Consider the following 25,582-nt stretch of genomic DNA (forward strand, 5'->3'; position numbering starts at 1 on the left):
GCCTCGCAATGGGCCTTAAGTCGACTTGTTTGTGAGGAAACAGCTGCTGAAACCTGGAACAGGCTGAGAGCTAAAGGTTTGAAACCTGGTTTTAAAGAATAAAAGTCTTCAGTGGGTGGTGGTCTTCAGTAAAAGTCCTCAGACAGAGTTTTGTTTATCTTCAGTTTGTCAGAAAGGTCGGGCAGTCTCTGCAGCGTGGGAAGTGAGGAAGTTATGAGCTGTGCTGACGGTCCTTCAGAGTCCAGACTGAGATGGCACAGCGAGGGGAGAGACATGTTAAACCTGCTCTGGACACATGGTGAGACGTAGGTCAAGGTAAGCTTAGTGTCTTGCTTTGAAGCAACATCCAGTAGGATCTTCACACAGAGGGACTCTCTGGAGGAACATCCCCAGACTGGAAGTTCCCTTCACATTTCGGTGCTACACTGGACCTTACTCATTTCCCTAATTTATGCCTCATCACCTCCTCAGTCCTCCGTCCTCCGTCCTCCTTCCTGTGACCTGGAAATCGATCTGCCATCATGAAGGACATCCCAGATCCTAAAATGCACCTCAAGGATTGAGGATCGAGGAGGTTGTTGTACATGTTGTCTGTTTATGAAGCTGGGTCAGCAAGCACGCTCTCCTTCCAGATAAACAAGTCTTTTCTTTCTGCAGCAGCTGGAAAGTCCTCAGTCCTCCTCCTACCCAGACCACCGGCTGGCGGACTCCTCCTCAGCTCCTCATGCCGCCTCATCTCAGCACCATGCGCACCTGATGTTCCCCGCAGTCACTTCAGGGTTCTGGGAAATGTAGTTCCTGCTCCGGACTTGGGATCACCAGGTATTCACCTCAGTGTGGATTATTATCGAAGGGTGATTATTTCTACTGGGCTTTAAATCAGCAAGAGAATATTTTACTGGCAGCCCGGGTTCACTTAAATATAACTTCTTTTCATTTCTCCGTATGAAGAAAGACATTAAGAAAAGCAAGGCAGGTGGGCCAGGTGACCCGGAAGTTAAAGTCAGTATATCATAATAATGGCCGTTCTGTAACATTATACAGCACTAACGTCATACCAGGGTCCCGTTAGAAGAACAAATAAAGAACTAAAAAGCGGAGTGATGGAAGTGTTAGCCACAGCAGCCTCGCTGCATTTATCTGTGTGCAGTCCAGTTTAATGGGCGCATTGCTCGGTTAACCTCAGTAGCTGGTGTGTGCAGAGCTGTTACTGTCAGCACTGATATCTAACGTGGTTTTCACCTTAACGTGTTGCTGCTTGAGTGAAGGCAGAATGAAAGTAGGTAAAGCTGATGTCTCCCTACTCTACCAGCAGGTGGTAGTGAGAGTGGCTTTAAATGTTTGCCTGCTTTGTGTCTTTGTTAGCTGTTAGCTTATCTCCCAACATTTATCCAGATTATTGATCCAGTTGGATTTAATGCCGTCATTTCATTCATTCATTCATTCATTCATTTTGCGCAGACGTCTATATGGAAATGATTTTATCATGACTTCTCTGGTGACGTCACATATTCAGCAAGACCTATTTAATATAGTATGATATGTCATATAATGTTCATACATTAATGTTTTTATTTGGCATACTGTAAGTAGTCAAATAGAGGTAGGGCCTTTATTCACAACAACTGGCCTTTAATTGGATCAGGCATACATCAGAGACAGGCCTTTGGTTCTAACTCCCTCTGTCTGATAACAATGCTTCCTCATATTTTAGTATGAAGCCACCTTGTTTTGTAACACCATGGGGTGGTGATGGACAGGACACATGCCTTTGGTGTGTGTCCCTGAGCAAGACACTTAACCCCTAGTTCCCCCAGGGGCTCCCGTTTGGCCTATAAAACATGTGTAACTGCTGTTAATAGAAACTCAACACTTCCTGCATCTGTTTGAAATTAAAAGCCCTCTATGTCTCAGTGGACAGAACCCCTTCATGTAATAACAAGGCTTTTAGTGTGAAACATTTGCAGGAACTTCAGTCTCTTACACTCTTTTAATAAAGTGCCTCAAATGTAGCTGCTGCCCTCTTGTGGCACGTGTATGTTACTACACAATACCATTTGCCTGATCAACATACTCACAGTCTCAGGAAAAAGTATGTGGAATTACCTGGATTTCAGCATAAATTGGTCATAAATTGTGATCTAATCTTCATTTAGTCAAAACAACAGACCTGAACAACAGTCAGGAGGAAGTTTGGACCCTTCCTCTTTACAAATCTGTTTCAGTTCAACTAAATTCTTGGGATGTCTGTGTGTGAATTGCTCTCTTGAGGTCATGCCACAACATCTCAGTCAGGCTGAGGCCAGGACTCAGACTGGCCCACTCCAGAAGGTGTATTTTTTCTGCTCTGTTGTTGATGTACTTCTGTGCTTTGGGTCGTTGTCCTGTTGCATCACCCATCTTCTGCTGAGCTTTAGTCAGCGGACAGATGGCCTTATATTATCCTTCAAACTTTCTTTATAAACTTTGGAATTCATGTTTCTGTCAATGATAGCAACCGTTCCAGGCCCTGAGGCAGCGAAGCAGTCCCAAACCATGATGCCCCCTCCACCATACCTCACAGTTAGGATGAGGTTTTGTTGGTGCACTGTGCCCTTTTTCTTCCACATAGGGTGGTGGGTTCCTTCCAAACAACTCAACTTTGGTTTCATCTGTCCACAGAAGAGTTTGCAGTAGTGCTGTGGAACATCCAGGTGCTCTTTTGTAAACTTCAGACGTACAGCAGTGTGTTTTTGGACAACAGTGGCTTCCTCTATGGTGTCCTCCCACGAACTTCACTCTTGTTCAGTGTTTTGTGTATCATAGAGTCATCAACAGAGATGTTAGCATGTTACAGAGATTTCTGTGTCACTCTGGGATCCTTCTTAACCTCGCTGAACATTCTGCGCTGTGCTCATGCTGTCATCTCTGCAAGATGGCCACTCCTAGGGAGAGTAGCATCAGTGCTGAATTTTATAGACAGTTAGTCTTACCGTGCACTTGTGATTTTTTGGAAGGTGGTGAAAGACTGAGTTTGAAGTCCTCGGTCACTATCGTCTTTTCTAAATGACAGCAGCTCTAATCTGACAGCATAAATATTTCTACTCTAGAGAATAATGCAGCTGAGTGAAGTCTGACAAACTGGACCCCGCTGTTCCTTAAAAAGCAGCCGCGCTCTGAAATCTACAGCCGAACCCAATGTTTCTGTTTCATTCATTAATAAAGCTTCAGCTGAAACACTGCTGTGAGAGCATGTATGTAAGATTAGCAGCAACAATGGGAGTATACATGACTCTTTGTTTTTGAATTATTATTTGAATATTATGAATATGGACATTCACAAGCACTCGTTCAAAGGGGCACCAGCCAAGTTTTAAAGATCTTGACAAACGTGGAAATAGTTGAGGTGCAATTGATTCAGTAATTGTCAGTCTCTGAGTTGTTCTCCAACCAGGAATATTGAACTCAAATGTATTTGCTAAACTAAACCAGAAAGAGACAGACCTGCTGGAATCAAACCCGGGCCCCTGCATTAAGTAAGCTCTACCAGGCGAGATGATGAACATGAGTTCCATCAGCTCGTGGTCAGGTCATGGTATACTTGGTTCTCCGTGACAGGATGGGAGATGTTCTCTTTCAGCCGACGTCAGCATGTAGTTCTTTGCCCTGAGTGCTTTGACAGTGTTCTGTGCTCAACATTCATCGTTCTGGAGGTACGTTCTCCACATTTTACAATATATTTTCATCTCAGCCCAGCAGGGTTGCAGCGCTGTGGCTGTCGACAGATGTCACCCTGTTTGTTATAATAACTATATTATTAAACTACTAGTAATGCACTGAATCAGTTTTGACATTAGTTTGTGGTCAGTGTTATGCTGCCGGCTCTCTGGCTCGTCTCCTGGTTAAAGTTCTAAAGAAGCGGCGCAGAAACTCCATCGTCTCAGTGCGTCACAACAACAGCTCAAAACACCAAAGCAAAGGAGAACCTCCCCAGCTCCGGCTTTCCTGTTCTAAAGGAGACGAAGCTTCAAGCTAGAGTCAACAACAAGGTTTCTGTGGGAAAGAAGTCCCGCTCACCTGTGCAGGTAATATTATCCTGACACAGTCTGTTAATCTAAACTGTGTGGCAGCAAACATCATCAAACCAAACTACAGACAGATGCCTTCACTGGTGTTCAGAGAGCCTGGGATTTTTACATGAAGCTTTTATTAAAAATCATGTTGGTTCAAAGTTTTGGCCACGTAGAAATAAAAAAAACAGGAAATACACAGCGAGGAAGTAAAGAAAGTTGCAGTCACATGGTTTAAACATTCACTGTTTCAAATTTCAATGATGGATTTTATGACATTCACAAACACATTCAAAACATGACGATGCATTCAAGAACGCTCAGACGTCCCTCTCTAAAAGTTCAAACATTCAGTCTTTGTCATAGTGGTTTCATAGTAAAAAATAAAATCTTTGGTTTCATTCAAACACGAGAATCTAATTTTGGTTGTTTTGTTTTCTTCTGACTTTCACAGAGGAAACTGTTCTATGGAGATCACTTCTGATTGGCTGCTGAGAAATCATCCGAATACGACCTTCGACCCTAGAACAGACAGGCGCTGTAGACGTGACCTTTGACCCTAGACAGGCGCTGTAGACGTGACCTTTGACCCTAGAACAGACAGGCGCTGTAGACGTGACCTTTGACCCTAGAACAGACAGGTGCTGTAGACGGTGACCTTGTGGCTGATCTCCTGCAGCAGGTCCTTCACGGCGGCCTCCAGCTCCACCAGCTGCTCCGCCTTCAAGTCCAGAGTCCGCTGGTTGTCTTCGTAAGACTTCTCCAGATCTGAAACACACATGGTAATCGCTGTCAGCCTGCACAAGATCAGAGATGGAAACTCCACAGTTTACAGAGTTACGGTGTCTGAAACGTTTTCTCGAGGAACGCCGGGTGGACCAGGGTGGAACTGTTAAAGAGGTCATATTCTATATTTGGCTGTTCCCCTCTCCTTTATTGTGCTATACATCTTTTTGTGCATCTAACAGTTCTGCAAATTGAAAAAGCCCAAAGAGTTCCCGTCTCCCACAGAACACTCTGCTCCTGAACTCAAACGTTCAGACGTCCATGTGGCACTCTGTTAATGTGGAGGTTCCTGTTTTACATCTGGATGCAGAGGGGACAGACGGTTGGAGACGGGTGTTGCGTCAGTGTGAGGTCACCTTTGAGCAGCTGCAGTTTGTCGCTGGCTTTCAGCAGCAGCTCTTTGGCTTCCTGCTGCAGTAGCCCCGCCCTCTTTTTTGCATCAGCCAAGCCCTCTGCCTTCTGACCAATGAGCCGCTCCACTGTGGCGTATTTATCCTTCAGCTCCAAGTCCAGGTCCTAAACACACACACAAAACCATAAACACAAAGATCTGGGGACTGGACGCTCCTGCAGGAACACGGATTCACTGACCGAGCTGATTAACTGTTAACAGTATGACAGGTGCGCTCACCTTCTTCACCTCCTCTGCGAGCTTTCCGATGTTCGCCGCGTCCTGATTGGTCAATTCAGTGCTCAGAGTGACATTCAGAGCTTTGTCTCTCAGCAGTGTAACGTTCTGCTCGAGCCGCTGAAGCCTCCAGGTGGCGTTGTTCAGCTTCAGCTCTGCATCTGCTGTCTCCGACTCCACCTGAAGACAACACGGACAGACGAAGTTGTTACCTTCACTTTTCTGAGGTCAACGTTTGACGTGAGGTCAGTAAAGGTAATCGTTTGACGTGAGTTCAGGGAAGTAAATGATTAGTAAACGTTTGACGTGAGGTCAGTGAAGTTAACGTTTAGTAAATGTTTGACGTGAGGTCAGTGAAGTAGACATCTTAAACCCCGGGTCGGTACTGACAGAAGACAGCAGCTTGTTGGTGTTCTGGATGTCGGTGGAGGCCTGCTGGATGGCGCTGCTGGCGGCGGTCTGAGCTCTCTGGACTTCCTTCAGAGCTTGCTTGACCTTCTCTGCAGAGTCCTTCACGTCTGCTGCCTCCTCACTGACAAACAAGAAGAACATTTATTAAAGCTGTTAGAGACTTTTCGACCAAAGGGGGTCACTGAAAGATTCAAACGTGATGAAGAACCTCGTTAAAGTCCCATCTGACTCAGAGTTCAACGAGATGTTCTGAAAAATCTAAAACAGAGATAAGTGGCTCTGTGCAGCTACTGGACCGACAGGTAGGACTCACCTGGCTCGGCGGGCCTGGTCCAGCAGGTTCTCGGCTCTCTCGATGTCGTCGGCGCTCTGCTGCAGGATGGTCTCAACGTGTCCCAGCTCTCCCACCTTCTGTCGGATCTCGTCGGTCAGGACCTGCAGCTGAGCCGGCGTGGTCGGCATCTGCATGGCCAGAACCTCGTTGGCCACCAGCTCGATGCTCTCCAGGTCCGCAGCGTCCTCTGAAACAGACCAGCGGGCACGTGACTTATTGTGGTTTTATGACCTTTGCTGCGGTCTCAGACTGGTTTTACTCTGGCAGGACGTTCAGCACCGCTGCAGACGGGACAGAACGTCTACAGCGTCGTCTCAGTTTCCATTTTCAAAAGAAGCTTCTCAGAAATTTTCCTTTGATTAGAACATATTATTTATTTTTGCTCTGTTGAGATCCGTTATTAAGATCAGCAGGACTCCTTCAGGACTCCAGGTCCTGAAGGAGTCCTGCTGGAGAGACTGCATAATGTCTTCTGAGGGTTTCTGAGGATTCAGGATCCTCTGGAGCTGCTGGGGTTAAAGAAATATTGGACACTTGTTGATTTAGAATGTGAAACGTCTACAAATGTGCATTTGTTGTAAGAAGCCACGCCCACTTCAGTCACCAAATTTGCCAAATAAATTTATAATACCAAATATTATGCATCGACTGAGCGCTGACAACAAAGAGGGGTTCAGGAAGGTGGGTCAGCCTTTGGGAGGTGACCCCGGTGCTGTCAGAGAATCACTACGCTGGGCTATTAGACCCGGGAGACACCGCAGGTTTTTTTGTTATAAAACTCAAACTGAGTATTTCTGTTTGCTAGCTGGGATCTAGAACAGGAGGTTCTGGTTGAGATGTGGAGGAGCCCTGACTGACCCTGTGGCGAACTGTGTGTTTCTTGTCTGTCGGTACCGTTGAGGTCCTGGCTGTAAGTCACTGTTAGAAGGTGGACTCGTGGACTGAAAGACGGTTCAACATGCAGGTAATGTTTGTGTGTAAATATGACTTTTTAAATGATGTTTGAACCATCTCCATGTTTTTACTTCATGTAGGACACACCTGGGGGACCTGAAGGCCTCATGTCTCAGGACACCTGGTCGAAACAGGAAGTGAAAGACCTACGTGTGAGGAAGTCTCGGATCTGTCTGATGAGACTTCTCAGCTCCTCGTTGCTCTGGTCCACCTTCTGTTTGGTTCTGTTGGCCTTGGTCAGGACGTCCTGGGCGCTAAGCTTCGCCTCGTCTGCTTGCAGCTTGGCCTCCGACACCTGCAGAAAAAACATAGGTGAGAACATCCACCACAGTCAACCGGAACCGGAACAGACCGGGACCCGTCGGACTCACCATCTTGGAGAGTTTCTCCACTTCCTCCATGGCGCTAATGATTTCCTGTTCAGAGTCCCGGGCCTTCCTCCAGGCGCCGCTGGCCGTCGCCACCACGCCGTCACATCCGTCACCTCCACACTTGGTGCGACCCTCAGGGTCCACACAGCCCAGACCTCCACAGGGAGAGGACCAGCACGAGTCCTGACCTGACGATGGACTGCCGCAGGTCTGTAAGAACCAGGATGTAATCCGAAGGATTGATTAGTTTCTTTCACTGAAATGTCAGTAAACAAGAACAGAACCTGGTTCTAACTTCCCACCTTGTGGCTGAGCTCTGATAGGTCCAGAGTCTGCAGCTCTCCTGCCAGGTCGTCCAGTCTCTGAGCGTGCTCAGTGTGTCTCCTCAGGAACTCCTCTCTGGTTTGGTTCAGTTTGTCCTCTGTGTGTTGCCGTAGAGCGCTGGAGGTTTCCACGGGGCTGCCGGGGTCGGTGGTCGAGGCGTTTGCTTGTGCTTCGGCAGCCTGAGACCGCAGGAAGTACTTACTGACACTGTCTGTCGCCCCTGGTAACAGACAGGAAGTACAGATCAGCTGAGAGGTCCTGAATGAAGCCCCCCCCCCCAACCCGACCTTTGACTCCTCTCACCTCTGACATCGGAGTTCTTGATGAACTCGACCTGATCAAGCAGCTCCTGAACCGTCCGCTCCAGTTTCTGAGCATCCGAGGTCACCGAATCCAGTTTAGTGTCTGCATCCGAGTCCGAGTCCTCCACCTGGACCAGAGTCTGTTCAGTGTGGTTCAACATCTGGGTCAGTGCCCCCATCAGGTCACTGAGGGACACACACAGGTCACATTGATCTGAGCTGCTTTAATCTCTAGATTAATAATAAATAAGAAAATAACTAATGACAAATCAGATTAAAGTGTCATCTGTAAACATGCACACGTTCTAAAAGTTTGTGTTTAGACTCCAGATTAAGAGTAATCTCACCTGGTTTACTGCAGCAGGTTTAGACTCCAGATTAAGGGTAATCTCACCTGGTTTGCTGCAGCAGGTTTAGACTCCAGATTAAAGTTTATCTCACCTGTTTTTTGCAGCAGGTTTAGACTCCAGATTAAAGTTACTCTCACCTGTTTTTTGCAGCAGGTTTAGACTCCAGATTAAAGTTACTCTCACCTGGCTTGTTGCAGCAGATTTAGACTCCAGATTAAAGTTACTCTCACCTGGCTTGTTGCAGCAGGTTTAGACTCCAGATTAAGGGTAATCTCACCTGGTTTGTTGCAGCAGGTTTAGACTCCAGATTAAAGTTTATCTCACCTGTTTTTTGCAGCAGGTTTAGACTCCAGATTAAAGTTACTCTCACCTGGTTTGTTGCAGTAGGTTTAGACTCCAGATTAAAGTTACTCTCACCTGTTTTTTGCAGCAGGTTTAGACTCCAGATTAAAGTTACTCTCACCTGTTTTTTGCAGCAGGTTTAGACTCCAGATTAAAGGTAACCTCACCTGGCTTGTTGCAGCAGGTTTAGACTCCAGATTAAAGGTAACCTCACCTGGCTTGTTGCAGAAGCTCCTGGATCTCGGTCAGCGGTTGCGAGGCTGGGTGCTGGTTCAGGATGACCCGGATATCTGCGACACTCCTCTCCATGCTGTCGATGGACTTCGTGTACGGTCCGCTGACTCCGCTGGCTTTGACAGCGTTGACCTTGTTGACAAGCCGGTGCGTCTGATTGGTCAGCTGACCGATGACGTGGTCCCACTCGCCAAAGCACTGATGGCAGCGGCGGCAGTCAGGGAAGGTCCCGGAGAAGCCACGGGCGCAGACATCGCAGCGTGGCCCAGAAACTCCTTCGACACAGACGCAGTGGCCGCTGACTTTGTTACACTGCTGCGCTGAGATGCCGCGAGGGTCGCAGTCACATGCTGAGACAGAAAGTGAAGGTTAGACACACCTGTGACCACGCAGTGATGTCACAGCATCTTGAGGACACCTTTACATCACTTCTGCACAGCTGATCACGTGTCTGTTCCATGCCCAGCCTGTCGGTTTTACCCAGCTGTGATCAGATTAATGGATGACCAGGGAGCCGGAGTTTTACAAAATAAAAGCTTCATCCTGTCATCCATTAGTCTGAACCCGGCGTTTGTATGAAAAGAACTACTTAAAAGTTCTGCCTCCGTCTTCAGTCATGAACTCACACATTTCTGCCCCAGATGTTTGTCTCTGACGCTTCTTGTAAACGTGTTTAAACGAAAAGAGCGTGTGTGTGTGTGTGAGTTCAACATCTGGTTTGCATCAAACACAGCTGAAACTCTTCAAACTGCAGAAACAACAAACCTGAACCAGACTGAGACTTCCTTTGAACTAACAAACCCACAGACGGGGAGGGGGGGGGTTGATGATATAAACTAAATATATTTGATTGTTTTTATTTTACTTCCTCCTCTTCTTCTTCTGTGCTCTATTTTTCTCTGTTTTCTGTCCCGTTCCTAATCCCCCCCCGCTCTTCTTCACACTAACAAAGCCTCTTTGTGGACGGGAAGGAGATTTGGGGGGTTCAGACAGATCCCCAGTCTTGTCTCCATGGCTATGGGACAGCTGGGCCTCAGGGAACATCTGGTCTTAATATCAGTCACAGCAGATCACAGCGGAGGATGCTGGGAGCAGGAATGTTCCCACGATGCAGCAGGGGTTGGTTTTTTACTTAAAGGCTTGGACTCGGACCTGGACCCTGCAGGTTCTCCTGTCGAGTCCCTCACGTCCATGTTCATGTGAAAATTCATCTTTCCGTTTTATTTCCAGGCCTCTAAAACTTCCAGTTGTTAAATTACCACCAGTTCTCCAGTCACATGGAGGGAACGTACCGTGACACTGGACCTCTGGGTCTCCCCAGAACAGCTCTCTACACTCGCTGCATGTTCTTCCTCCAAAGCCGGGCTGACAGGAACACTGCCCGCTGACCTGTGGGTCAAACAGACGGTTTACATTCAGAAATCGACAAACTCACTTTAGCTCACAATGTTTACCTTCTAAACTTAATAATAATTCATTGTGAAGTTTGTTGAGCGTCACGTGACAGCGTGCTCCTCACCTTGTTGCAGGACGTCCCGTGTGAGTGTTTGGGGTCGCAGTCACAGGTCTGACAGCCGCGGCCGCTCGCCATGTTCCAGGTGTCGGCCGTGCAACGGTCGCAGTGTTGACCGATCACATTCGGGAGGCAGCGGCACTGACCGCTGTTGAGGTCGCAGTGACAGTCGCCGGATGACGGACAGGTGGAGGGGTCGCTGCCCAGCTGGTTACAAACGCACTCTGTGGACAAGAACCAGGATTCATTCAAATTAAATGTCATCACTTGTCAGATCTGATGGTCTCTGGTAACCCAGTAAACCAGTGCACTCACTCCTGCAGTCCTGCAGCAGGGCGTTGCCGTAGTAACCCAGCTTGCAGCTCTGGCAGGCGGCACCCTCGCTGTGGTGAAGACAGCGCAGACACTCGCCGGTTCGGGCGTCGCAGGATTCCGGGTCCAACATGTCGATGTTGTTGTTGCAGTGACAGGGTTGACAATGCCCCCCCGCCTCCCCAGGGTTTCCGTAGTAACCAGGTGAGCACTCGTCACAGCGAGCACCTGCAGAGAGGAAGTGACAGAGTTACAGACCTCATACACGTCCAACAACACATCTGTTCCTCACATCATTGACTCTTCAGCTGCTGGGATCATTTTACAGGCTTTTCAGCACGCACACTTCCCCTGATTTCACTTCCTGCTCTGTGATTTGGGCTGCGGTCGTAAAGTCAAAAAAATCTCCTTTCCTAACCACCTTTAACCAAGGAGAATCCATAAGCACTTAGGAAAAGAGGACCGCGGGGCTTAGAGAATCCGACGTTGCCGCCGCAAGGTGGGGCGCCATTCTCTCCTTTCCTTTCGTAAAGGATGGTCAGGTGTACCCTATGATAAAGGAGATATGAAAGGAAGCATTGAGTCACCTTTCCTTGGCTTTTAGAGAATTCGAACAGCTCTCATCATGGCTGCCACTGAAATACTTCCGGTTCACTTCACTCAGTTAGGAACCTTCCTGAGCAAAAAGACTTTTCGAACGCAGCCTTGGATTTCCTGCTGTTGTTTTGGTAAGCCTTCCTCTCGGTGTATTTCACTTCCTGTCTCAGTGTTGTGTGTTCCTCGTGTAATTTATTTATTTGTTCTGTTTCATGTTTTACTTTGGTATGCTCCCCTCCTCTCTGGCCACTTCCCTTCCTGCTTCCTTGATTGTTTCCACCTGTGTCTCGTCAGTCACTTCCCTCTTGGTGTGTAGAGTCTGTGTGTTTCCTCTCGTCAGTTGTCAAGTTCATCACACGTCTTCTTGTATTTCAGTCAGTTTTCTCGTGTTGACTTTGATCATGTGTTTCCCGTGGACATGTTCCTTGGTTGGACTGTGGTGTGACCCTGCCCGCCTCACCTAGTTGAAAGCCTTTTTTCTTCCTTCTTATCTTTGGTTATATTCGTGTCACTGACTGTTTTCAGTGCTTCACTTCTAACTCCGCTACAGTCCAAGACGCTTTGATCTGTTCACAGTGTTTCTACCTGTAACTGTAAGCAGGCACACTTTCTTCACAAATGTAGCAAATTCTATTTTATAACTGGATCTTTGTTTAGATATTAAAACCTGGCGGCCAATCAGAAGCCAGTGTTGTCATGCTGCAGCTTTGTATAGACAGAATATTTTCCACTCTGTCTATGTCTGTCAGCAGTTGAACGTCACATTCCTGCTCTGCCTCTGATTACATGACACTAAATCACAAAGCTTCTTCTCCTTAAATTAAACCTATTTGTCTCCGCAGGGCAGCTGAAAAACTTCCTGCTGAAAACCACAACCAGCTGAAGTCACAGAAAAGCTGTAATTATACTGTCTGTGTTTCCGCTGCACTTTATTGTCACATCTGGTTGTTTTTATCGGTCTCTGAAATCAAACTGGTGGACATGAAAAGGGTGAATAAGAAGGCATCAGTTTACCATCTGCATCTGTCTCAGTGTTAATAAAGTTTTACCTCTGTATCCGGCTCATTGTTAATAAAGTTTTACCTCTGTATCCTGTGTTGCAGACACAGATGGCTTGCTGGGAGTCGTCACCACGGTAACAACTTCCTGCGAACTGCCGGTGGCTGCCGGGGCCGTCGGGACACATACAGGGGCGACAGTGATCACCTGACCCCAGCATTGGGTTGCCGTAGTAACCATCCACACACCTGAACAGAGGTATGAGAGAGGAAGTGATGAGTACAATTATTCAAACATCTGGTGAAAACAGATGGAGACAGATGTGGGATACCTGCCCCCAGTCCACTGCACTTATTCCCTGGACCTCCCCAAACAAAACCAAATGTCTAACTCAAGGCTTCAAAACGGCGGCCCATAAACCAACAGGTGACATCACGGTGGCTACGCCCACTTCTTTTATACCATCTATGGTACATCTATGGTGTATCTCACCTGTCACATGTGTGTCCGGTGCTGTGGTCCCTACAGTTGATGCAGCGTCCAGTGTCGGGGTCACAGTCGTCGGCGTGTCCGTTGCAGGAGCAGGGCCGGCAGGTGGGGAAGCCCCAGTGACCCGGCAGACAGCGATCACACTGCCGACCGTACGCTCCCGAAACACAAAGACACTGACCGGTCAGCTGATCGCAGAACGGATTCTGTGAACCCTGGGGGTCGCACGCACACGCTGCAAACACACAGCAATCCAGTGTGTATTAGCTCCTTGTTCTGGACTCCATATAGCAAGCATCGTTATAAATATTTCACTGTGGGTTGTCTCAGTATTGCCTCACATACAGGATGCTATCATTACAGGTCATACAGAGGACCAGTTTCATTACGTATTGATTATGAATCATGTGATCAGGGTTCTGACCTCTGCAGCCGCTGGGTCCGAACTGGAACGTGGTCGGAGCACATCTGTCACAGTTCCTGCCGACCACATTGGGGCGACACTGACACTGACCCCCACTGGGGTCACACACGGTGCTGAGGGAGCCCTGAGGGTCACACTGGCATTCTGGGAAATAGAGTCCAACACAGGAGACACGTAAGACATCAAATAAGCTTCAACTACAAAAAACTACCTGTTCCCCACAGTTCCTCTCTGACAGCAGCCATGACGACAGATTTATGAGCTGGAGCGTCGGAGGACGTTTGAGGAATGTGAAGAAGAAGAAACCAGAGTTTTTTTCAGAAAATTGAAGATTAATATGACGGAAAGATCGATGAGCGACAGCACTCAGACCAACAGCACTCAGACCAACAATGAAAAGAAACAACAACAAAACAAGTACATTTACTCAGTACGTTTGGTACTTTGGTACATGCCACGCCCTAGATTAGCGGGTCTAAGTAAAGGTTTAGGACGTAAGCTAAGGTTGGGGTACCATCTACATGTTCTTCACTCACGTCGTTCACTTTGTGTAGAAACACGGGGGTCGGCCACCTTTGTATGTTTTGGCTTCGTTTCTTTGGCATTGTGTTGTCATAATTTTTCCTCCTCTCCACCGGTGAGCCTTTAGCCGGCCACTAGTGGTGGGAGGTCGCCCTCAAAGTAGAATACATAAACACGTTTGTAACATGACCCTGCTGTGCGCTCTGAAAGTGGAAGTTACCTAGGTTTCTGGCCATTAGACGTCATCTTAGACTCCAGACCTTTTTTCACTCATGTGATTTAACATGAATGTATGCTACAGATGTGTTTACTGGTGTGTGGCATTATTGAATTATTGTGTATGAATGGAAAGAAAATCAGGAGAAGCTGTCTGGCATATTCCAAGAAAAAAATAGTCTCTCACAAAACAATCCAGTCCCAATCCCCCCTAGGGCCCCAGAATGGCTAGAGCCAGCTCTGCCTCCACCTGACAGCTCACATAGCATTTTTAAAATCACTAAGGACTGAAGCTGCTGGACTCAAGAGTTCTACTCCAGACATTTAAAGTCAAAGTCACATGATAAGCTTTGTTTCATATGTGACGTGGTTTTAGGGGTTGTTATTATCCTGACTCCCCAGTCTCTGGCTGGGTCTTCTTAAACGCTGGAGGACGTTATTTTTCTCACCCCTAGTCTCTGCTGAGTCCAGACAGAAACGTTAGTCCCTAGAACATAAAGCACCTCTGGTTGGGACCAAGCTTGGACAGACAGTGGGAGGGTCGGATGGTGTACCTTTAGCTCCCTGGTGCAGCAAGGCGGAGATGCTGAAGATGAAGTTTCTGCAGATATCGGTCATCTGTGACTTGATGACGCTCTGGCTGTTCTCCAGACAACGGTAACGCTGGAAAGTTTCCCAGCTGCTGTTCTCGCCGGAGTCTCCTCCCTCTGAGGTGGTGAACATCTCCAGGTTCTTACAGTGGGGCATCAACACGATCTGAGGATGAAGAGAACCATGAGACTGACCGAGAGCACAGGTTTCTCCAGACATTTGTTGATCATGTTGATGCCATCAGGCTCTCTAGCTAATGTAGTTTTGGGAGGAAGTTACTATGGTCGCTCCCAAATCTGTGCTGTGCTGAGCTCGGTACTTCCTGTTTCTGACAAACAATGAATCGACTGAAAAAGTAATCAGCAGACTTCTCGATAAAGCTCTCAGTGTTTGAAAGTCAGGGTTTCCTCACCGAGTCGATGAGTGTGTACGGAGACTGGACATCGCTGAGGGCCGAGTACAGCGGCAGACTCAGCCGGACTGTGTAGTTCAGACCGGATTCAAAACAAACCGGTCTGGGAAGAACCACGTGCCTGAGGGGACAGAGAGGACACAACAAAAGCTCTTCACTCACAGAGACCCGACGGGGCTGGTTACAATCCTGGAATCTGGTTCTATGACCCAACTTACAACTGCATCAAACAAGAGCACACAAGAGCTGAGGACCCGCTCTGAACACAGGGCCGGGGACCCGCTCTGAACACAGGGACGGGGACCTGGACACAGGCTTTTATCCGGGTTTAGTGTCAGATGACCCAGAAAATATTAACACATCCGTGTATGAAGTGTTCTGGTGATGTCGCCGTTGTCCAGCTGCCCTCTAGTCTAAAAACTACTTTCTGTCGTACATCAAATATTTTTAGCAAACGCCGTTGCTGATTGTTACCGTGAGCCAGGGTGGAGTGAAATCATCTGGTTGTCGTCGTCAGGCACAGTGTTGACACAGCGACTGTCCGCTCTGATTAGTCCAGGTCTCATCACTGTCATCAGAACCTCCTCCCATTGGTCAGGCAGCTACAGGACCAACAAACGGTTTAACTTAGATTCCCACATGGACTTTGTCTTCTCCTTTGTTTGGTCATTTTTCTTCAACTTCTTTTCTATGACCTGATTTATTCACACTCTGCACACCCCCTTACACACAAACCCATTATTCTGATTCTTATTATCATTAAAAAGAGAAACGTGGAGAGCAGCTAATCCAGCAACGACAGAAGTTGTGTCACGAGGATGTGGGTTGGTCCAGCTGCGGGAAATCCTCCACTTGTAAAGAACGGACTGAAGCGTTGTCCTACCTGAGGTTCGTAGCGGATCAGGATGTCGTACTCCATGGAGTGGGGGATGTTGTCCACAGAGAACTCCAGGAAGGCCCCCTCTGGGACGTTGACTAGGCCGATACCTGTCCAGGTGGGACTGCGGTCCAGAGGATGGGGCCTCGGGACCACCGTCACTCCCTAAAGTCACGAGATGAAAAGTGATGAAGCTCACAGGTGGTGCTGACGTCGTCATCACCCCCCTCACTTAACAACAAACAGTGAAGGAAGTCGAGGCCTGAGCATTTTCTGCAGTCTGACTGAAAAAGATTGACTGAAAAATAAAAGCTGTGTCATCAGCATAAAGTGACACGTTCAGCCAGGAAATAAACCTTCTCCGTGCAGAGAGGAAATATCAGGGGAGCAGCCAACGAGCCTCTTTAACAAAATGCTCTTTAAAACCTTCAGTTTTTAACGCAAACTGATTTGAATGTGTGTTACATTGTTACTCGTTTCAGATTCTGGCAGCTTCCTAAAATCTTTTGTTCTGATTCTTGAGCTTTAAATTAGTCCAAACAGGAAGAAGAGCATAACGGAATTTTACTATATTTATGAGCTAGAAGGACAGGCAGTGTGTTCCAGCTGTGACCCAGAATGACTTTTTGCCTCAGATCCAGCCCACGCTTCAAGTCCACTACAGGTTCTGTCTTTTTTAAACGTAGCCCCACAAACTATCCTTCCATCCAACTGGGTTAGGGTTTATTTTTTACTCATAACAGATCTTCCAGAGAAAACGATTAGAACATAAAGAACAATTCTGTTCTAAGGTCCGAGGTTAAGAAGAAGACTCACAGGTCCGAACTTGGCATCCTCGGCCTCATAGGTGTAGTGATCCAGAGCGATGAAGTAGAATCCAGACTTCACCTGATCACAGCGACGCCCGAACATGTGATCTCTGCAGACGCACTGGCCGCTCACCTGATCACACCTGCAGAAAGACAGGAAGTGGAAAACGTCAGAACAAACGACGCAGAGAAGGAAAAACCGAACAAACGAGGAAGGAAACATGTCGAGAAAAGAGAAGAATTGAGAAGGATGATGGGAAGGTAAAGATGACAGACAGATGCGGATCTGTCTGTCATGAGACCAGCAGGTGTTCCTGTAAGCCTGTCACACCCTGGTCCTCCTCTTCTGCAGGACAGCTGAAGTCACATGAACTCCTCCAGATGCTTGCCTCTTCTCTGCTGCAGTCAGCGCTCGCTTCATCTGTGATTCATTCTGTTCTCCCCCAACCCTGCTGGGTCCGGCCTGCCCCTCTGCCTCATGCCCTGCTTTCCTAAAGTCCCTTTCCCCCTGGAAACCCCTCTGGATCAGCCTCATCATAACCCTCCTGGGAATATTGGTTCCTCCGGATTCACACCGCTCGTGGTGTCGAGAGGACAAAGACTGTAGAGACTGTTAGAAGTTAGCAGCTAGCTGTGGTTTGGATGTTGACTCACTGGTTGTTGATGGATCCTCCCACGTCACAGTCACATGGTCTGCAGCCGTCCATGTCGTTACTGAGCCCCCAGTGTTCAGCCTGAAACACAGAGAGACGGATCATTAAGTCCTGTTCTGACCCGACAGCTGGTTTCTGTCTGATACAAAGCTGTGAGGGGACTTCAGGCTTTCATCTGCTCCACTAACACACACACACACACACACACTAAACACACACACAATAAAGACACACACATACACAATAAAACACACACACACACTAAACACGCACACAATAAACACACACACACACACACAATAAACACACACACACAATAAACAAACACACACACTAAACACACACACACACACTAAACACACACACACACACACACACAATAAACACACACACACACACACACAATAAACACACACACACACACAATAAACACACACACACACACACATAAACACACACACACACAATAAACACGCACACACACACAATAAACACGCACACACACACAATAAACACACACACACACAATAAACACGCACACACACACAATAAACACGCACACACACACACAATAAACACACACACACACAATAAACACGCACACACACACACAATAAAACACACACACACACACAATACACACACACACAAACACCACACCTGTGGGCACCTTCCCTAAGACCCTTGCACACGTGCACAGGTTGAACATGCTGCTGTAATGTTTTCTCACCACACACTGGTCACAGTCTCGTCCGGTCACCAGACGTTTACAGAAGCAACTTCCTGTTTCACTGTCGCAGGGATTTCCTCCAGGAAGTGTTCCTACAGGGCTGCAGGTGCACGCTGAAACAGGAAACCACACACACACTGACAGTCAGTCACAGTCTGAGGATCTGGGCTGAAAGAAGGTCGACCTGAACCCTCCTGGGAAATGATTTACTGTCAAAACATCGTGTTGATCAATACTGTGATGGGAAAGCGGAGCTGTGTCCTGGTGAGGTGTAGGTGTTAGGGGGAACAGTGAGTGCCTGAAGGTGGCACGAGGGGAAGGCAGGTGGGAACCAAAAGTTTACAGTTTGTTCTGGAGGGCCAGGTTTTAGCGTTGCACCTCTAGAGAAGCAGGCGGGTGAAGCCTGCCTGATTAGCTGGTGGTGTTTGGAGAGTGTGATGTTAAGGTCTCTGCAGACAAAGACAGCAGGAGAGCTGATACACTGTCTCAGCAGGAAAAGGAGACACTTCAGCTCGTGGTGACGCAGCTGGTAGCGACAACGATGCCTCAGTCTAAAGATGCTCTGTGAATGTTTAGTTACTAGCTGAGTGCTTGATGACTTGGGAGGGGGTTTAATTCTGTGTTTAATATTCCACTCTGAGTTAATGTAAACTTTTGTGCAGGTTTATTTTGACATTGGTGATGATGAATGGTGCTGAAACAGAAAGGAACGACACAGTGCTTTTATAATGAATTTACGTGTTGCTGTTTATTTTAGGGTTATCAACCTCTTTTCTCTAATATTACTACGCTTACTGAACTGGAACAAACATGATGATAGTTGAGTTCTCCTTCAGTTCTGAATCAAGATAAGACGAGATGTCCCTTTAGTGGAAATTCAGGGTTTTTTAAACAACAACTTGCCGGTGGGTGTTGGTGTTGTGTGTCTTGTTGTGTAGTGTTGTGTAACTTTGTACCACTGCAGCCTTCGGGTGCGTCGCTCAGCCCGTAGTGCGCCTCCCTGCAGCGCTCGCAGCGCTCTCCCTCCACATTGGCTTTGCAGCGACACTGGCCGGCGATCAGACCGGCTCGGACGTCCGTCATCCGGTCACAGATTCCTCCGTTCAGAGAGCCCAGAGAGTCGCAGTCGCAGGCTACGGAAACACACACAGGACAAACCTCACTGAGAGGATGAACATAGACAGAGTCCTTCATCAGCTGCAGACACGAACCCGGTTTAACCTGAGACCTCTGAAGGAGGTTTCTTAAAGCTGCAGGAGCTATTTCCAAAGATCATGTCCCTCAACATTTCCTCACTTCCTGTCTGTGGCTCGCTGGTACCTTCTGAAGCCCCTTTCAGATTCAGAACATTTATTTAAAAGCTTTTATCGATGAACAGGTTGGACCCCCGTGTTTAAAGCTCAGTCCGGACTCACGCTGGCAGATGTTGGGGTCTCTGACGTCCCTCTCTGGATGCTGGTAGTAGAAAGGTTCACACTGCTCACAGTTGTGTCCGGTCGTGTGGTGCCGACAGTCATCACAAACGCCTCCGCTGACGTTTCCCGAAGCCACGAACACGGCCATGTCGAAGTGACACGAGTCCGAGTGCTCGTTACAGTTACACTCTACAGACACCACAGAAGAAGAAGAGAGAAGATTCAGTCACCAAGTTAGATTCATCTTTGATCTGACGGCTGCTTTAGGGTCAGCTCAGAAACACAAACTGGATCTCAGGCAGTTCAGTCCTGCTGTCAAACTAGGTCCAGTCCACCAGAAACACATTCTACCAGCAGAGACCAGTGGAGACCAGTAGAAACCAGAAAACAGTAGATAGTAATTAATGATGGGTGATGGCGCAATGGTTAAGACACATGCGTGCGACCTCTGACATGTATAGCAATTGTAAGTTGCTATGAATGGAACTAGTAGAGACCAGTACAGAGCAGCAGTGGTAAAGACCAGCATGGACTCACTCTTGCAGGCGTTGGTGTTGCGTCCCTCGGCCGGTCTCCACGGCAAGTCGTGGTGGAAATCCAAACACAGCTCACAGTTCAGACCTTTAGTGTTGTGGTTACACATGCAGTGACCGTGAACCTGAAAACACAAATGATATAATCAATAAATATTGATTACATTAATATCAGGGTTGTCTTAGAGTTACAACCTTGTGATGTACTGAAAACTGGGGCCAGGTCAATGAATGACATGTTTCCTTGCAACGTTCTGCCAATTACCATGTCAGTCACTCAGTCTATGGATGCAATGCAGCGCTTTGCTTTGATGTAAGCACAAACATTTAGTAGAAAGGCTGCTCCGGCATGAAAACATTGAGTTTCCCCTCGCAGGAGAGAAGTATATCTTCTTCTTCCGGAGGAAGTGTGACTTTGTTGTTCTTCCTGTTTTCACTGAGAACAGTCAAATAAAATCTGAACTCAATAAACAGAATCTGTGGATTCATTCTGAAGCATTCTGAGACCCTTTCTACAGCAAGATCCACCACTGATTCTCCACAGCCTGCCTGTCCCCTTCAGGACCCACCCTGACCCCTTCAGTATTCAGGATTCCCCCTTCAGGATTCCGCCTGCCCTCCCTCAGGACTTCACATGCCCTCCCCGGTCTGCCCAACCCCCTTCCAGACTCACCATGCCCTCCCTGGTCTGGCCGGATCCCTGGACAGGGGCACACTCTGAAGCATGTCCGTAGCAGAAGCAGTTTCCTCGGACCACCATGTCGTAGATGGCGTAGTAATACTTCTCCTTGATCTCCATTCGAGAGTCCAGCAGGTTGTCTCCGAGCGTGTGCAGTCTGGTGAACTTGACCCGCAGGTTGGTGATCTTCAGCATGTCTGGACAAAGGGTCAATAACAGGCGATCAATGATGGTGATCGATGACTGATCACCCAGACGGATAATACAGTAGTTGTTGTCTTATGTGAGAAGACCTACTCTGGATTCTGGGGCTGTAGGGATCCTCAATCCTGAAGGCCGGGTCCAGAACTCTAAAAATCACCTGGGGGAAAACATGTGACTATGTGACCTGACTTTTAATGACAACTTGATGAAAAGATGACATCACAGTGACGTCTCATCAGGTGGGTTATGACATCCTTTCCTCTTTAGCCTGGCAGTTAGCAGAATGCTGCATACCTCTCCTTCAGTGGACGGCTCGATGTCGGAATAGCGTGAGTCGCAGATGACATCATCGACCTTTTGCATTGGACCCTGGGAAACCGACGGGAACGACGTCTCACAGTCATAGGCGAAGTAACGGTAAACCTGCCACGTCTTCCCGAAGTCAGCTGACCGCTCGATCACCATTGCAGCAGGTCGAAATGTCTTAGGAGAGAACGATGTCAGAACACACACTTTAAATATCACGTGACGGTTCTGGTGATCTGTCTGAACAGTGCTGCTCATGTGATCAGGATCCTTTCAGCCTCGTGTTAGTGCACTTCACTGTCTCTTTAAATAATACCAATAATCATTTCCTGCAGGTTAAACAACATTTAATGTCTTAAATCTGTCTGAACTTCCTGTGGAGCTGGACCAGCAGACAGCAGCATGTTTACAACATCGAAGGCTGAGCTTTCACAAAGCAGGCACACCCTTAACAGATCAAACTCCGATCTTACAGAACCTCTGTCCTGTTAAAATGCAGCCATAAAAATGTTCTTAAAATAAAGTTTAAATCTACAAAATTTCAACCTTTCACTGAAATGTAGACAGTTTTAACATTTAGACTTCTTTTGTTTCCTTCATGTGAGAAGACAACGGTTGTTTCTGAATGAATTGTCCTAACCGCTGCTTATATAACAGACCCCTCATTATTGCTGACAGCTGTAACTCATCTGTACGATGCGGAGCATTGCATTGTGGGACTATAGTGAACATATTATTAACATTATATAATGATACATTTACACACTCATAGGGCTGGGCAATAAAACAATAATAATGTGATTAAAATTTTCCTACATTACATCATAAGAAAGTTTAAATAAATGTTTTTTCTTCATTTGAATAAGGAACTAATTAGCACTTCATTTTTCTATTAAAGGTTCAGTGTGTAGGTTTTAGAGGCATCTAGTGGTGAGGGTTGTGAATTGCAACCAACTGCTCCCCCCTCCCTTTTCAAGCGAGCAGGAGAAGCTACGGTGGCCGACACGCTCTGTCGGCTCTGAGCTAAATAACACGTGTGGTCTTCCATTTGTCCAAATTTCACTTGACTTCTCACTTCTAACAAACCAGGCGACGACTTTTACTTCGACTAACAACTACTACTACTACTACTTCAACTTCCACTCCCGTTTGGTGGGCGTGTCACAAGTGTTACCCAATCATCTGCGACAAGTTTGTAAACACTGTGGTGTTAAAAAGGCGCTTGCGTACACAACAGGGTGTTCAAGGCTCCACCGTTTCTTTTGACAAAAAAAAACTTTTTGCTTCGGCATTGAACTCGCCCCTGGTGTCTCAGACCTGCAGGTTCTCATGAACTAGTGTGTCAGAGATGTGAGATGTAGACTGGATCTTAAGTCATAGACACTTTTAGACTTGATCCTACATTTCCCATAATGCAACTAGATAGTGTCTTTTTTATAACATTCCACAAACTGGTGCAGCCTGTCACCACCCAGAATCCCCTGGTGAGTGTAGAACTCACCTTGAAGGTCATGATGAGGTGAGTAAAGTGAAACTCGGCCTCCAGGTCCAGCTGGATGGTGACGTTCTCCAGACCTGCAGACAGCAGAACAACATCAATAGATAATCAATAACGTTTCGCAACAGCTGCAGTTCCTCTAATGTCCTCTGGGTGGCGCTGTGATCAAACACCGTATCTGTGTATCTGTCTGGAGCTGCTGTGCTGTCCTCTCTGCATGCTCTCTCTCACCGTTCTCAGACTGCCACCACGTCTTGAGTCTGTTGGGGCCATAGGTGGTGACCACGTTCTCGATCCGATGGCTGTTCGTCTGATCCGCCTGCTCGTCGTACAGGTCCACGGAGTCGCACACAAAACACTTCTTCTCATCCTGGTTCACGAGAGCAGGAGACGGGCGGGGGGGGTGGAGAGACACAGGAGAGGGGAGAGAGAGACAGTGGTAGACAGAGGGGGGAGAGAGACAGAGGGGGGAGAACATGAGTGTGTTGCTGTGACTTCAGTCTGAGCTGGTCTTGTTCTCTCCTCACAAACATCTGGACAAACAGAGTTTCCTTATAGGGAGGTGAAGTTAGACAGGAAGCACTGCAGACTGCAGCACACACACTAACTAAACACTTGGAGTGTCCAATCACAGTGAAGCAGAACCCTGCAGGAGCTATTCAGACTGAAGTGTGTGTAGTTTAGGTGGTTCAGGAGTACAGCCTGTTAATCGGAAAATCAGCAGTTTAATCCCCGCCTCCTCCTGCATGTCTAAGTGTCCTGGGTTAAGGTGCTGAACCCTGAGTTGCCCCCGAAGGCTGTTCAATCAGTGTGTAAAGCACTTTAAGTGGTCGGTGTTTATTTACCTGTAGTTTGGAGTATTTATTTACCTGTAGTTTGGACTGTCCGGATGTTTATTTACCTGTAGTTTGGAGTATTTATTTACCTGTAGTTTGGACTGTCCAGGTGTTTATTTATCTGCAGTTTGGAGTATTTATTTACCTGTAGTTTGGACTGTCCGGATGTTTATTTACCTGTAGTTTGGAGTATTTATTTACCTGTAGTTTGGACTGTCCAGGTGTTTATTTATCTGCAGTTTGGAGTATTTATTTACCTGTAGTTTGGACTGTCCGGGTGTTTATTTACCTGTAGTTTGGAGTATTTATTTACCTGTAGTTTGGACTGTCCAGGGTGTTTATTTACCTGTAGTTTGGAGTATTTATTTACCTGTAGTTTGGACTGTCCGGGTGTTTATTTACCTGTAGTTTGGACTGTCCAGGTGTTTATTTACCTGCAGGTGGCTGACGATGCAGAACGGCTCTGGTCGGTTCAGTCCACAGGTGGAGGTGGATGACAGTTGGTGGGATCGGCCAATCAGAAGATCTCCTGTTGCCGGGTAACAGCTGCCCTCTGTGCACACGTCACTGAGCTCTGGGAGGCCGACCTCCTCCTGGGCCCTGCCCTCCTGAGCGCAGGTAAACGCCTGCAGAGCTGAGAGGAGAGGCTCTTACTGAGAGCGGACACTGAGTGGACCTGGGACCAGAGACCTGATCCCATCAGTCTGACCTCATTTACACATCAAACTGATCTGAGACCAAATTCCCCTGCAGCCCTGATTCAATCTGAGTCCTCTGAAACATCTTAGCTGATCTGAGGTCTGCTGCAGTTACTTTCCTTCATACATTTGACCCCCCCCCCCCCCAGGGGGTTTGAGTTTCAATGTTAAAGCGCGACATAAATGGTAATGCTTTAATATTATACATTATATATTATTATTATTATTCATCCATCGTCAACCGCTTACCCTGCTTACAGGGTCGCGGGGATCATTATTATTATTATTATTATTATTAATAATAATTCTTTGTCTGAAATCATCGACTAGTTTCTTTCATGAGGTTCAAGTACCCGAGTGGAACCGTTAGTTCAGAGTCCAGGTTCGGGTTTTGTTCCAAAGAAAAAAAGACGTTGTTAAGCTCTGATACTTCTGCTTGGAAGTATGAAGTATTGCTGTATAAGTATTTTGAGTATTCGTAAGTATTATAAAGTACTGGTGTAACTGAGAAGAAACTCACCGAGCAGAACCGCCAGCTGGAGCTGCATCATGCTGCTGATCCGGACTCGGATCTCTGATTAACGGCTGAAATCCGTGACCGTTAAAGCCTCCTGAAACCTGAAACCCTCCGAGCGTCTGAACCTCCTGAAGACCAGTGCAGACTTCCAGAGCCCCGCACCCCGCAGACCACCTCATACCGGCACCCGCACCTCAGGACGACACATCCGGGCTGACCTTCAAAATAAAGCTGGGTGTATTTCAACAGAAACGTTCCTGGTTATATTTTCTAAGAATCACAGTTAAATACAGCTGAAACATACGAACCAATAAAAATACACAGCAGTCTGTTATTCAGATAAAGAAAGCAGGCGCTCTCTGAACTTGATCCAGCAGCACAGAGGCTCGCACTGGGCCTGTTCAGGGTCACCACAGGCCATGAGGAACAGAGGACGCCTGGCCTGCAGGTTAAAGGGGACAGGACCTGAGGACAGGACCTGGCGACGCCTGGCCTGCAGGTAAAAGAGGACAGGACCTGAGGACACCTGGCCTGCAGGTAAAAGGGGACAGGAGCTGAGGACACCTGGCCCACAGGTTAAAGGGGACAGGACCTGAGGACACCTGGCCTGCAGGTAAAAGGGGACAGGACCTGAGGACAGGACCTGGCGACGCCTGGCCTGCAGGTA

General features: G+C 47.4%; 1 protein-coding gene and 1 long non-coding RNA gene across 2 annotated transcripts; one reads left to right on the top strand and one right to left on the bottom strand.

The window, feature by feature from the left end:
• Nucleotides 1-71: 71 nt before the first annotated feature.
• On the top strand, nt 72-7,373 carry LOC119893966. Its single transcript, XR_005442854.1, has 4 exons — nt 72-315; nt 472-574; nt 658-822; nt 7,243-7,373. It is a non-coding gene; the product is annotated as an uncharacterized LOC119893966 (long non-coding RNA).
• On the bottom strand, nt 4,167-24,949 carry lamb1a (laminin, beta 1a). The gene is made up of 33 exons (XM_038706401.1): nt 24,919-24,949; nt 24,135-24,334; nt 23,096-23,234; nt 22,868-22,941; nt 21,355-21,543; nt 21,154-21,217; nt 20,851-21,053; nt 20,182-20,302; nt 19,645-19,833; nt 19,186-19,362; nt 18,230-18,342; nt 17,501-17,580; nt 16,854-16,989; nt 16,044-16,202; nt 15,635-15,762; nt 15,161-15,281; nt 14,712-14,913; nt 13,420-13,563; nt 12,999-13,230; nt 12,591-12,754; nt 10,914-11,138; nt 10,605-10,822; nt 10,378-10,474; nt 9,066-9,435; nt 8,161-8,345; nt 7,836-8,077; nt 7,534-7,743; nt 7,313-7,457; nt 6,188-6,395; nt 5,854-5,995; nt 5,467-5,643; nt 5,192-5,351; nt 4,167-4,817 (listed from the first exon to the last, which is right to left on the bottom strand). The coding sequence occupies exons 1-33, from the start codon at nt 24,947-24,949 to the stop codon at nt 4,678-4,680; spliced, it is 5,385 nt and encodes a 1,794-aa protein (XP_038562329.1). The 3' UTR covers nt 4,167-4,677.
• Nucleotides 24,950-25,582: the final 633 nt, after the last annotated feature.

This window comes from Micropterus salmoides, unplaced genomic scaffold, assembly GCF_014851395.1.
Source record: "Micropterus salmoides isolate LMB-PRFRI ecotype aquatic unplaced genomic scaffold, ASM1485139v1 Ms_hic_scaffold_8, whole genome shotgun sequence".
Taxonomy (NCBI): Eukaryota; Metazoa; Chordata; class Actinopteri; order Centrarchiformes; family Centrarchidae; genus Micropterus; species Micropterus salmoides.

What these genes read in the sequence shown, in the direction of transcription:
- lamb1a (XM_038706401.1), bottom strand. Translation starts at nt 24,949, where the DNA reads ATGATGCAGCTCCAGCTGGCGGTTCTGCTCG. An exon ending in AGGATGCCAAGTTCGGACCT is followed by an intron (nt 16,203 to 16,853) that starts GTGAGTCTTCTT and finishes TCGTGACTTTAG; the next exon opens with GGAGTGACGGTGGTCCCGAG. An exon ending in GACCAGGCCCGCCGAGCCAG is followed by an intron (nt 5,996 to 6,187) that starts GTGAGTCCTACC and finishes CTTGTTTGTCAG; the next exon opens with TGAGGAGGCAGCAGACGTGA.